This window comes from Rhineura floridana, chromosome 7 (assembly GCF_030035675.1).
Source record: "Rhineura floridana isolate rRhiFlo1 chromosome 7, rRhiFlo1.hap2, whole genome shotgun sequence".
In the NCBI taxonomy this organism is placed as follows: Eukaryota; Metazoa; Chordata; class Lepidosauria; order Squamata; family Rhineuridae; genus Rhineura; species Rhineura floridana.
This window is the reverse complement of record NC_084486.1, coordinates 151,238,064-151,252,225: the sequence shown is the minus strand read 5'-3', so window position 1 is coordinate 151,252,225 and position 14,162 is coordinate 151,238,064. Positions and strand designations below refer to the sequence as shown.

Here is a 14,162-nt window from a genome sequence, read left to right as displayed (position 1 = left end):
TTATTTTGCAATAGCCAAGCACAGACCATGAGTCAGCCTCTCTTTCCCTGAGATGTTCCTCTAGTCTTAGGAATACCGTAAAGCAGAGCAGAAAGGGCTTCAAAGTTCCACTTTTATTTCCTGATTCTAAATGCCAAATGATTGGAAACAAGCCAGAGAACCGCCTTTCCCTAATGTTTACACCAGAGTGAGTGCAGCTGATAGCAGGGGCTCCATATCTGACTGGTGGAGAAAGGGATTAAAGTGGGCTGGAACAGCAGTGCGGATGAGGATGGCGTTGGAGTGCTGCTTATCCTTTAGATCAGAGAGGAGGAACCTCAGGCCTAGAGGACAAACACGGCCCTCCAGGCTTCTCTGTGTGGCCCTTGGGACTCCCCCCAGGCTGCACACCTTTCTCGGGTCCACTCCCTCTCCCCAGACCAACTCGCCCCCTTCACCAGCTGTACGTCATACCCTCCTTGCAGGGTTTTCTCCTAGCTAAAATGTGTCCCTGAACTCTGACCGTGCCTCCTGCTTGACTGGATCGGGGGACAGAGAGGGGTGTGGGGGAGTCTGTGTAGAAACTAGCCTACTAGACAAAAGGTAAAACTGACATTTGTTGCTCCACCCACCATGGGCATGTGGTCCCCAGAAGGTTGCTCAAAAGGGGGTGCAGCCATTGGGATGAGAAAGATTCCCCACCCCAACTCTAGATTAGACCTTCAAATGTCCGAAAGCACACTGTCGATTCTGAGAAGAAGAAGAAGAAAACCATTCCCTGGGGGCACGTCTTGGGCACGTTCCCGAACTTCCATGCTGAGCACTGAAAAGCAGTGGGGCAGCTCCCATAATCAGTGGATTTTAGAGCTTAAGAACATAAGGAGAGTCTTGCAGCTGGATCAGGCCAATGGCTCATCTACTCCAGTATTCTGTACAGATGGGATCCATTGGCCGGTGCCACTGCTGTCGACCTAACAGGCCAGCATCGATTTGAGTTTGTTCTTTGTCTCCTGGCCACAACTTTTACTGTTGTTTTTTCCCTTTCCAAAGATGTTGATATTAATATCAACATTTTCTTTCAAAATATTGATCTTTTCTTTCAAAATATCAATACTGTGAAAGGAAACATTAATAAATGAAAGAAAATATCAATATTGGGGAAAGAAAATATTTTGAAAGAAAACATCTATATTTTGAAAGAAAATATTGATAAAGGAAAGGAAAGTGGCTTTGCCGCCATCTCTTCCACTGTGACTGAAGCTGGTCAGTTTTCAACTTAGCACAGACATTTGGAAAAGAAAGGGGGAAAGCAGCTTTCAGGACCCACAACCTCAACACCTCCCTGGCAAGCCCTGTGTCCTTCACATGGGCGAGAATTGGCTTGCTTCCTTCCACCTGGAGCTTGGATTGTTCAAGTGGAGGGAGGTGGCAGAGAGAGAGAGAGAGAGGGAGGGAGAGAGCTGTACCGGTGTGCTGTGAGTAAAACCAATAAAATAATAATATATTTGATGAGAGGAAATCCACTGTTGGGGGAAAACTGCTGAAGTTCGCAGCAAACAGGATTGTCCTGCAAAAATGGAGAATATGCAGGCCACTGAAAAATCCGATGCTAAATCCAAATTCAGCAGAATTCTCACCCATCCTGTTCTCACAGTGGCCAACCAGATGCCTGTAGGAGGCCCACATGCAGGACCTGTGAGCAAATAGCACTCTCCCCTCCTGCTGTTTCCAGCAACTGGTATTCAGAAACATTTTGCCTTCAGGTGTGGAGGCAGAGCACAGCCATCATGGCTAGTAGCCACTGATAGCATCATCCATCTTCATGAATTTGTTCGATCCTCTTTTAATGCCATCCATGTTGGTGGCCATCGCTGCGTCTTATGGGAGTGAATTCCATAGTTTAACAATGCGCTGCATGAAGACGTACTTTCTTTTGTCTGTCCTGAATCTTCCAGCATTTGTATGCTCCAGAAGGGATCTTGGAGGTCATGTACTCCACCCCTCTGCACAAGGGAGTAATCTTACAGCAGGCAGCATCCATAAAAGATGTCCATCCAGCCTCTGGTTAAGCAGCTCCAGGCAGTGACGGCTGGTGACTCCGATGTCAGTGGGGTAGTGGCATCCACTCCGGGTCTTAGTCTGAAATTTCAAGGAGCTGCCCAAGGTGCTGCAAGACCATTTTTTAAAAACATTCTCTTGGGAATGAAATCTCCGTTTCTCTCTTCAGACCGTTTAATGTTCCAGATGCCAGTTCACCATTCACTGATCGGAGGAAATTTCCCTTGCCTTCATTGCCAACATGAAGAGGTAGCATGAACATTGCCATCTGAGCATCTACTGCTGCATAAATTAAGAAATTCCTATTTGAGGCAGAATTTGTAAACCTGTGTCTATGATTTCTTTTTTAAGTTTCTAGCCCTTATGACTATGAAGATGAAGCACATGAGGAAATCCCATGACATAGATGAGGGCCAAAGGGAAGCTTCCAATGTGGTCAGCAGGTTTGGTTTTGGGGGACTTCTCCCCCACCCTCATCCCAAGGCTAACGGAAGAAAAAAATATGCCAAATAGCAAAAAAAAAAAAAAAAAGCTGATGTGATTTATTTGCATAATTTATTCGTATGAGATAATTTTGACTTTTGTTGTTGCTGTTTGTTTGCAAAACTGGGCACATGCCACTGGCCCATCTAGCTCAGTAATGTCTACGCTGAGGGGCAGCGGCTCTTTGAGTTTCCGGCAATGGTGTCCCCCAGCCCTACCAAGGATGCCAGGGATCAAGCCTGGGACCTTCTGCATGCAAGGCAGGTGTGCTACCATGGAGCAATGTCAACCGAGCAGGGATGCCATTAAGAAAAAGAATACGAAAACAAGAAGAGACTGGCGTCCGGATCAAATTAAAGGTCCATCTAGTACAGCATCCTGTTCTCACGGTGGCCAACCAGATGTCTACGGGAAGCTTGCAAAGAGAAATCTAGCAGTCTGTGACTCAAACAATAAAATGCACCATATTTGCATAATTTCTCTCTGTCCTCCCTTCTGTTAGTTTAAGAAGCAGCATCAAGGAAGTGTGTGGGTATGTGTGTGGTATGTTTGTGGTGTGTGTGTGGGTGGGTTGGGCTTTTTTACCTTGGTATTAAAATGACACCGACCAGCACCAGATGTACATAATCAATGTTGTGAGTGCATATATCTCTCTGCATACATACATAAATGCATTCCATTAATGATCCCCAACTTCTCTCTAACAAATGAAAGACTGAAGCAGCAGGATTTAAAAGGGATAAAATAATCTAGTGGGGTCTCATGTGAAGAAGGTAGATTTCTGCTGAACGTTAGGAGATGTCTTCACAATAAGGGTCAATCGACAACAGAACCAATTGTATTGCGGAGGGCTCTCCCCGTCTGGGGGTCTTCATGCAGAGGGTACGTTGCCATCTCTTGGGGATGCTCATGCTCTAGATTTCCTGCATCAAGCAGGATGTCAGACTATTATTCTTATTATTTGATTTATATCCCACCCTTCCTCCCAACAGGAGCCCAGGGCAGCAAACAAAAGCACCAAAAACATTAAAACATCATAAAAACAAACTTTAAAACACATTAAAACAAATCATTTTCAAAAACGTTACTTTAAAAAAGCTTTCAAAACATCTAAGATTAAAAACATGCTTAAAAAGGTTTAAGAACATATTAAAAAGCAATTCTAACACAGATGCAGACTGGGATAAGGTCTCTACTTAAAAGGCTTGTTGAAAGAGGAAGGTCTTCAATAGGGACAGAAAAGATAACAGAGATGGTGCCTGCCTAATATTTAAGGGTAGGGAGTTCCACCAGTAGGTGCTGCCACACTAAAGGTCCGTGTGGAATGGACCTCCTGATAAGATGGTATCTGCAGGAGGCCTTCACCTGCAGAGCGCAATGATTGACTGGGTGTATAAGGAATAAGACAGTCTTTCAGGTATCCTGGTCCCAAGCTGCATAGGGCTTTGTAGACCAAGACTAGAACCTTGAACTTGGCCCGGTAGCAAATGGGCAGCCAGACTAGATGGCCTTACTAGAGGCCTCCACCTCTTAGATTTTATGACGTTCAGGCACGTGCCATTTCCCTTGTTGCTGTGGGATGTGCAATTCAGCACATATTTCAGGTTCTTCCTCCGCCTGTCTGTGCTGTTGTCACATGCTATCAGATGCAAGTTTGAGATGTACAACTGCCCGGCAAGCTTCCCAAATGTCTGCCAGATGTTGCTTCTGACATCCATTTCTTATCTCCGTCAGGTGAGGGCACAAGGCAAGGACTGCAATGTGCGGAAGGACCACTGGCCAATTTCTGGTGGGCCACCTAACTGTGTGTGGGTAGTTCTTTTGCTCTTAAGCAAGACAGCATACTCGGGATCACTAAACACAGACTACAGTATGTACACACAGCATTTTAGTCTAGAATCAATGGAGACTGAGCACTTGTTTTTTCTGCCTACTCCACACACAATCTAGATCTGTTGCATTTTGCCCCTGAAAAGCACTTCTTGAGAAACTGACTTCATTCCGATAATAAATATTGCAGATTGATTCTGCATTACCCCACAGTATGTCCATTTGAAAACAAATGTAGCTGGCCCTGGCAAGGGGGGGGGTGTATTAACACCTGCCCAATGACGTTTTCGGTGGTGTATACCAAGATCACAACCCACTTCCTTCTTCATTCACGTGGGGCATGAGGAGGGCAGAAAAGGTGTGGGTAGCCTAATCAAGGGGAAGGTTTTCAAAAGTGTATTGAGTATCCACACCTGTCCTTGTGGATGGCAGGATCTAGAGTCAATCTAGATTGAAAGCAGCTGGTTGAGGACAAGCATGAACAATTCCAGACTGCGAAAAACAAAAATTTTGTGCCACAAATTTGGGTAGTGTTAGCTACGGACCTGTTATGACTTCAGTGGTCTCAAGTGTGCTCACCTACTTATGAATTGAAAACACGTTACTAGACCACTGGGATTCTGCTTTTCAAAAACAACAAGAAAAGACGACTACACAAGACTGAAGTCAGCCCACTCAGCTCATTGCAAAGACACATATCCTTACCCAATTTCTGTCCACTTCTCTACATGTACCAGGAAAGCCATGAAAAGTACATTTAGGGACCAGGTGTCATGTCCCCAGAGGTCAGCAGCAACCAAGACTCAGAGTCGGAGGGTTCATAGTCTCCAGCTAAGGACCAAGGCTCTGAGCCTGCTCCTGGAGATCAGGAGACCACTGATCCTGAGGCTATAAGAGGAGCCCCCAGAAGAACCTCCTGTATCACCGGGGCCCTCAAGGGCACCTTCCACAGAACCACTAAATGCCTGCCACAATAGCTCCCTGATGCATTGGTGCACAGCGTGCTACAAGAGGGGAGGCTATGGAATGAAAGGGGAATCTGAAGTTAGCCACCAGAGGACAGAGCCTGGGAGAGGTGATCTGGAGGAGAGACTTAAAAAGGCTCAGTCCATGCTCAATCTTTGTCAGAGCAAGTTGCTGCCCTGGAGCTATCAATGGTCCTGAAACTGCTGCCTGGAATCCAGTGTCAGACCAGCACATGAGAGTCCTTTTCAAAGGGCAGCTGAAAGCCTATGAAAACATCCTAGCCCCCCAGATCAAGGTAGATATGGTTGTAGGTATGGGGCTCCCTTCTTGTACCTATGTGGTCAGGCCAAGAAGCAAGAGGCAAGAGGAATGCACAGAATTTGCTCCCCCATGAATATGAGTGCACAAAAAGCCTAACCACTGACTGAGATTGACGTTGTATGAGGGGCACAGCGGGGAGAAATTCTCTAGTTCTTTGCATGTAAGTTTGTAAAAAAGAACCGCATGGGTTCTATCAGAGCTTCTTCAGAGTAAGAAATATACATCTTCTTACCCCGTGTTGTAAGAAATATGTATTATTTTTACTCTGTGCTGGCTGGGGTTGATGGAAGTTGTACTCCAAAACTTCTGAGGACATCAGGTTGGCCAAGGCTGATGCAGAAGGCCCACACACCGACCCCCTATTATTCACACACACAGACACAAGCTGTCCAGCTGGTCACTTTCAATTCTTGCAAGTATAGAACTGGCACAAGCCTTATCTTTCTCATACTTTCATTTCCTCTTTCAGGCTTCAAGCTCTTATGGATCTGCAGAGAATTGGAAAATGTGTAGGCAGGGCTTTGTGAAATCTCAGAAGCCAACAAAGAAGGGATGAGCTAGACTCTGGGAGGGTTCTGTAGATCCTCATGTCCTCATATAATCATGAGAAATAGAATGAATTGTGCAAATTAGGTGATGCCTGCCAATTGACACAATTTTTATCTGGACACAAAATATGAATTGCCTTAGAGAAGAGTTGTATGTCTATTTTTTAAATTTGATCTGTACTTTCCCTACAACATGCTCCCAGGGTGTCATAAAAGAGTTAAATGTTTCAACAAAACACATTTGCAACACAAATATAAAACTGCCACAATAAAAAAAGGAGCTGTTTAAAAAGGAATCCGTGTTGTCTGGGACAATGTGCCTCATAGTTATCACACCCTTCTGTCCTTTCATCAACATTACACCTTCCTCTTTAAAAAACTGGTATAGCACCGTGGGGAGGACAGCCTGGCTGGGAGTCCAGAGTCTGTGAGTTCAAATCCCCGCTCGTGTCTCCTGGATGTCAAGGGCCAGCTAAAGATCACCCCCACAGGGAGTGGCTCAGGGGTGACGTGCCCTGCCACCTGTGCAGCCAGGGCAAGCTGCAGAGTCCCAAGGAGCCCAGTTGCCCCCAACTGGCAGTAGCGGACAAGGAAGGGGCTGGCTTGTGCAGCTGTGGCAAGCTGAGCAGGCCCTGGCCAGCTGGGGAGGACTAGCCTCAGAGGGAGGCAATGGGAAACCCCCTCTGAATACCCCTTACCATGAAATCCCTCTTCATGCGGTCGCCATAAGTCGGGATCGACTTGAAGGCAGCCCATTTCCATTTTTTCCCTCTTTAAAACACACACACACAATTATTTGTTACCGTTTCACTGGCTATCACATTTTATTGCTGTTTGATACCTGGAGGCACAATATAAATTACGCCAACATTCTCTCTTACCTTCCCCTTCAGCCGGTCTGTACGGATTGTACTTTGGTTTGGGAGCTACAACTGGGGCAAACTTCTTTGGCGTCTGCTGAGTGGATATGGAGATGCTGGGGGTCCCAAAAGAATGCGTCATCTCCATCCTCGCCGTCACATGACCAACGGGCTCGCTGGAGTTCTTTGGGGGCAGCCATGATGGGTGAGACATCGTTCAGCTCTGAGGAAAGAGAAATGCAAGAACAATTGACTAATGGAGCAATCCAAACTATAAGAAGCCAGCATAATTTACAGCAGGGCAAATTATCCTGGTGTAACTTACCCGTTTCAAACTCTGTTCAGAAGCAGGGCTACCGCTGGCTGAGCCAGCCTGAGACTGGCAGAGGGACGACAAGCCTTTAAAACTTGATTTTGACTTGCACCACCTCTTTTGCCAGTGAAACTTCTGCTGGGTTGCTAGGTCACGTGACCAAGCTGAATGGAGTTTGGAATGGGGTTAGTCTCCCCATGGACCATCCTGCCCCCACCATGCCCCTGAAATGCCTTTTTTTCAGGATTTACCGCAGCCTCAGCTGAATCCTGGCTGAGCTAGCTTAACCCTGGCTGAGCCAGGATGGATGACTTCAGCCAGAGTCACCCCAGCTGAGCTCAGTGAGAGATACGCCTGTTCCAAACTCTGCTCAGCATCCCAGCAGGTCAGGTTTGGATTGCTTTTTCTTTTATTTCATAGGTTTATATTTTGCACCCTCCAGGGTGGCTTAAAACAAAGTGGGGAAGGCCACTAACAACAATATGATCAAATAAAAGCCAGTCAGAACAGCAGGGCGGAATAGATAGCACTGAAACCATTTCAGCACAGATTAGGGACCCTAGAAAAGCAAATGGTTTTACTGTACAATCCAAGCCCTCTCTGGGCTGGACTGAGCTGGGTGGGTTGGACTGGGCAGAGGTGTCTTTTCTGCCCAGCCATGCTGGCCTCCATTGGCTTCCATCTGCAGAGTGATGGCAGCATCGTTCCTACTGGTGTGAAGCTCCCTGTTCTGCCCACTGAACATGTGGGTGGGTGGAAGTGCCACTGGTGGGATCCTTGCTGGCATCAGCCATAAGAAAGCCCTGGAATGGGGCATCTTGCAGAGTGGGAGGGGCTGAGATAGCCTGGGATTTGTTGCATCCTGAGCCAGCCCCAATGCCATCATGGAATAGCATCAAGCCCAAATTGGGTTTGACCAAGGCTGGCACAGCGCTTTTCCTGTCCCCACCTTCTGCAGATGCAGTGGTGATTCTACCGTTGTAAAATGCTGCTGGGTAGTGGTCACACTGAACCCTAAACCTGGCATTGTAACTGGGGTGACAGGACAGAGAAGGGCAATCAGCCCCAAGATGGAAAATCAAAAATGAAAATGGAACTTCAAGCGAGATTAATACATGAAGAAATATGTTTTTGGCACTGAAATTGCAAGCCTACCCTGCCAAAATTTGGAGGGATGATGTCACAAAATACCAGAAGATTGTCGGTAGCAGTGGAGGCGTATTTGGGTACAAGTTTAACATAAACCTATCTAATTCTAACTTCCCATAACAATATGTGAACCAAAACACAGCTATATTTTGAAATGTGCACTTTTCTAAATTTTGTGATGCGGTCCTCTAATAAAAATATGTACACATTAGGGGAAAGTGTGCATAAAAAAGCATATAAAACAACGTACAGAAATGCATTGTTAGAGAAAGCTGCTTGCAAAAATGTGCACATTGAGCAAAATTGCGTTAAAAATGTATATATTAGGAGAAATGCCGTCTAAAGCTTTTCTAAAGCTTTTTAAAAAAGATGTTTTTAAAGATGTTTTATGTTAATATGTTTTTAAAGATGTTTTGTTTTAATATATTTTAAAGTCTGTTTTTATGATTTTAGTGTTTTTCTTTGCCACCCTGGGCTCCTACTGGGAGAAAGGGCAGGATATAAATTGAATAAATAAAGGCATACCTAGTTCTAACTAAGTTGGAGGTGCAATGCCCAGACTTGGGTATTGCCCTCATGGCTCAAGAGAGATAGCAAAGACAGAGATGTCTCCTCTCTCCTCAGACATTCGAAAAAGACAAAGGGAGGAGGGGCAGGTCAGTTTCCCTGAGCATATGACTTTACAACGGAAGGAGGCTAGGTAGAGAAGAGCACAGGTAAAGGTAGGCAAGCCTAGCCAGCTGGAGGACCCTCACTCTACCTTCCTTCAGGGATACACGCAAAAGAACCCACACAGGAGTTGCTCTTGCCCCACTTCCAACATCCCTTCTCAACCAGTGTTTGGTGAAGCCCACGAGGTTCATCTTGTCTCGCAGCTTTCAGTATCTGACTTTGACCAACGCCTTTGTGAGAGAGTCTGCAGTCATGTCTTCTGTTGGACAATACTCCATCTTGAGTAGTCCTCTGCGGTAAGTATCTCTAATGAAATGGTGCTTCACGTCTATGTGCTTGGTTTGTGAACTCACACCTTCTGACTCCATGAGTCTGATGCATTCTTTGTTGTCTTCATGCATCATGACAGGCCCACGTATAGAGATGCCTAAATCTTTGAACAGTTCAAGTACCCATGTTAACTGACTGCTAGCTTCAGAAGCTGACACATACTCTGCTTCTGTGGAAAACAGTGCTACAGTCTCTTGTTTCTTACTTGCCCAGATGATCATAGAATTCCCATAGTAGAAGATGTTTCTACTGGTGGATTTTCGATCTGTAGTGTCTTCAGCTCAGACAGCATCTGCATATCCCACTAGTTTGGGATCCCAGGTAGCCGCTAACTTCAGTTTCATGGTTGCAGTGCCATTCAGATATCTCACCACTCTCTTGATTGTTTCCCAGTCCTTCTTGGTTGGCGAGCTGTTTTTTCTGCACAGATATCCCACTGCTCCCACCACATCTGGCCTGGTAACAGTGATGATATACAGAAGTTTTCCAATGGCTTGTCTATAGCTCTCATGGTCTTCCCATAGTTGCTTGTGGTGGTCCGGTTTCAGGTATCCTACTTCCATTGGAGTAGGTGCTGGATGTGCATCCTTCAGTCCTAGACTGTTGAGAAGGTCTTGAATCTTTTGTCTTTGACTCCTTGTAGAGATGATTCACTAGTTGTTGCTTGTCCAGTGGGTCTTGATAGGCCAACAGTAGATCATCAACATAAATCAGTAAGTAAGTCCATCTGTTGTTCTTGAATCTGCTGTTCAGGCATGGCTCTGCTCTGCCTTGTACAAAGCCTTCCTTCAAGAGCATTTTGCTCAGTTTCTTATTCCAGGCTCTGGCAGCCTGTTTAAGTCCATAGATGGATTTTTGGAGTTTACACACTAGGGTTTCTTTCCTGAAACTTCAAACCCTGGTGGCTGTTGCATGTAGATTTCCTCTTCTATTTCTCCATGCAAGAATGCTGTTTTTATATTCATGTGCTCCACCTGCATTTTCTTGTTAGCAGCAACACTTAGAAGAGTTCTGATGGGCATGTGTTGGACTACAGGAGCAAATGTTTGATAATAGTCTTGTCCATGCTTTTGAGAGTATCTTTTGGCTACTAGTCTTGCTTTGCATCTCTCTAAGTTCCCTTCAGCATCTGGCTTTTTCTTGAATATCCACTTGCAGCCTACATCTTTCCTTCCTTGAGGAAGCTTGGTCAGTGTCCAAGTTTTGTTCTTGTGTAGAGCTTCCAGCTCTTCCTTGGCTGGCTGCCTCCACCTCTCAGCTTCAGCTTTGGGTAAGGCTTCAATCTCTTTCCAGGTGCCTGGCTCTGGAAGTTCATCTCTCACGAGGTAAGCAAATCTGTCTGGTGGTACACCTCTGTTGGTGCATTCAGAGTGTCTGGGTGCTGGCGCTTCAGCTGCCCCTTCTGGCTTTGATGCTTCTTCTGGCTCAGACTCCTCACCTTCCTCTGCTGGTGTATTAGCGTCATCCCTTCTGTTGTGGAAGAATAGCTCAGTTTCTTCTTCCATTTCGCTGTCATCTGTTTGGTGTGGCGCCCCTTCTGGTTGGTGTGCACACTTTCCTTCATCAAAGTGGACAGCTCTGTATACTCCAACTTCACCAGTTTTGGGATCTATGACTCAGTATCCCTTCTGCATTGAAGAGTACCCAATTAATATTACTTCCTTGGTAGTGATGTCAAATTTTGACCTCTTTTGTTTGGGGATGCGCACAAAGGCCTTGCAGCCAAATACATGAAGGTGAGACACGCTTGGTGTCCGATCATGCCATAGCTCAAAAGGTGTTTTGTTGGTTGCAGCTGGCAGAAGTCAGTTCTGCAGATAGGTGGCAGTAACCGATGCTTCCCCCCTGTGGTAACTGTGCATCTTCCAACAAGGAACGAAACATCTGTCCAAGAGTCCAGTTCATGTGTTCCGCAACCCCATTTTGTTCTAGAGTATAAACAACAGTAGTCGGGTGCTCTATGCCTTCCTCACACAGAAAGTCTTGCATAGTCCTAGACACAAATTCTTCTCATAGAATCATAGAATATAAAATAAAAAAACACAAAGAAAGGAAAAACAAGAAAGGAAGGTAAAGAAAGCGCTGTAAGCAACTAGAAAGACAAGTCCCCTGACGAAGGCTGATGTGCAGTAAAGCCGAAACGCGTTGGGCATTTTTAAGAAGATAAAATAAATCATTTTACACCATTTGGTCATTTTGGGTTTTGAACCCCCCTTTTTCTTTTTCAGCCTCTGCTTGAAGACATCCAGCGAAGGGCATCCCACCACCTCCCTAGGCAGTCGGTTCCATTGCCCAACTGCCCTTACTGTCAAGAAGTTCCTTCTAATGTCCAATCTGAATCTACGCTCCTGCAACTTAAAACCATTAGACCTACCCTCTGGGGCAGCAGAGAACAAATCTGTACCCTCCTCTATGTGACAGCCCTTCAGGTACTTAAAGAGTGCAATCATGTCACCCCTCAGCCTTCTCTTCACCAGACTGAACATGCCAAGTTCCTTCAACCTTTCCTCATAAGACTTGTTCTCCATACCGGCTATCATCCTCGTCACCCTCTTCTGAACCCGCTCCAACTTGTCTATATCTTTCTTAAAATGAGGCGCCCAGAACTGAACGCAGTATTCCAGATGAGGCCTGACTAATGCAGAATATAGTGGGACTATTACTTCCCTCGACCTGGAAACTATAGCTCTGTTTATGCAGCCCAAAACCGCGTTTGCCTTTTTTGCCGCAGCATCACACTGCTGGGTCATGTTCAACTTGCGATCCACTACAATTCCAAGGTCCTTCTCACACGCACTACTGCTAAGCCGGGTATTTCCCATCCTGTACCCGTGCATTTTGTTTTTGTGGCCTAAATGCAGAATCCTGCATTTGTCTTTATTGAATGTCATTTTATTAATTTCAGCCCAATTTTCTAGTCTATCCAGGTCCCTTTGGATTTTATTCCTGTCTTCCATTGTGTTAGCTATCCCTCCCAGTTTCGTATCATCCGCAAACTTCGTAAGGCTTCCCTCCACTCCATCGTCTAAGTCATTGATAAAAATGTTGAAGAGTATCGGCCCCAGGACAGAACCCTGTGGCACTCCACTCGAGACCTCCTTCCAGTCTGAAGCAGAGCCACCGACGACCACTCTTGGAGTACGGTTTTCCAACCAGTTGTGAATCCACCTGACAGTATTTCCATGTAGTCTGCATTTGACTAGTTTGCTAATCAAAAGGTCACTGGGGACTTTGTCAAACGCCTTGCTGAAATCTAGATAGATGACATCTACAGCATTTCCACCATCTACTAAGCTAGTGACCCGATCAAAAAAAGAGATGAGATTAGTTTGACAGGATTTTTTCTTGACAAACCCATGCTGGCTCCTTCTAATCACAGCATTGTCATCTAGATAGTTGCCAATGGACTCTTTTATTATCCATTCTAATATCTTTCCCGGTATTGAAGTCAGACTGACCGGCCTGTAATTCCCTGGATCTTCCTTTTTACCCTTTTTAAAGAGCAGGATGACATTTGCCCGTCTCCAATCCTCTGGCACCTCTCCCGTTCTCCAGGATTTCTCAAAGATGATGGCAAGAGGTTCTGAGAGTACATCCGCAAGTTCCTTCAATACTCTGGGATGCAGTTCATCAGGCCCTGGAGATTTGAACTCATTTAGGTTAACTAGGTATTTCCTGACTATCTCCTTATCAATCTCGAACTGCAATCCCGACCCCTTACTGAGATTGCTACCGATGCAAGGTTGCACACTGTTCCCTTTTTGGGAGAAAACGGAGGCAAAATAGGGGTTGAGCACTTCTGCTTTTCTTGTTGTTGTTGTTCTTAGCAATGTGCTCCTCAAATTCTTTTTCAGCATCCCTTATTGTCTTCTTGCATTTCTTTTGCCAGAGTTTGTGTTCTTTTTTATTTTCTTCATTCGGACAAGACTTCCATTTTCTGAAGGAAGACTTTTTGCCTCTAAGAGCTTCCTTGACTTTGCTCGTTAACCATGCTGGCATCTTCTTGGCCCTGGCGGTACCTTTTCTGATCTGCGGTATGCACTCCAGTTGAGCTTCTAATATAGTGTTTTTAAACAACTTCCAAGCATTTTCGAGTGATGTGACCCTCTGGACTTTGTTTTTCAGCTTTCTTTTTACCAATCCCCTCATTTTTGTGAAGTTTCCTCTTTTGAAGTCAAATGTGACCGTGTTGGATTTTCTTGGCAATTGGCCAGTTACATGTATGTTTAATTTAATAGCACTGTGGTCACTGCTCCCAATCGGTTCAACAACACTTACATCTCGCACCAGGTCCCGGTCCCCACTGAGGATTAAGTCCAGGGTTGCCGTCCCTCTGGTCGGTTCCATGACCAACTGGTCTAGGGAATAGTCATTTAGAATATCTAGAAATGTTGCTTCTTTGTCATGACTGGAACACACATGCGGCCAGTCTATGTCCGGGTAGTTGAAGTCACCCATTACTACCACCTTTCCTAGTTTGGATGCTTCCTCAATTTCATATCTCATCTCAAGGTCTCCCTGAGCATTTTGATCAGGGGGACGATAGATCGTTCCCAGTATTAAGTCCCTCCTGGGGCATGGTATCACCACCCACAACGATTCTGTGGAGGAGTCTGCCAAATTTTGTGCTTGCAGTACAGAACACTTCAAACA

The 14,162-nt window shown here is 45.5% G+C and overlaps 1 protein-coding gene across 3 annotated transcripts in view; it reads right to left on the bottom strand.

Moving 5' to 3' along the window:
* LPP (LIM domain containing preferred translocation partner in lipoma) overlaps positions 1–14,162 on the bottom strand; it is a 226,376-nt gene that overhangs the window by 86,555 nt on the left and 125,659 nt on the right. For all 3 annotated transcript variants that reach the window (XM_061637614.1, XM_061637615.1, XM_061637616.1), the window contains one exon: positions 7,067–7,268. In XM_061637614.1, coding sequence (XP_061493598.1) covers positions 7,067–7,259 — 193 coding nt within the window. In that variant the 5' untranslated portion in view covers positions 7,260–7,268. The remainder of the gene's footprint in view (positions 1–7,066; positions 7,269–14,162) is intronic.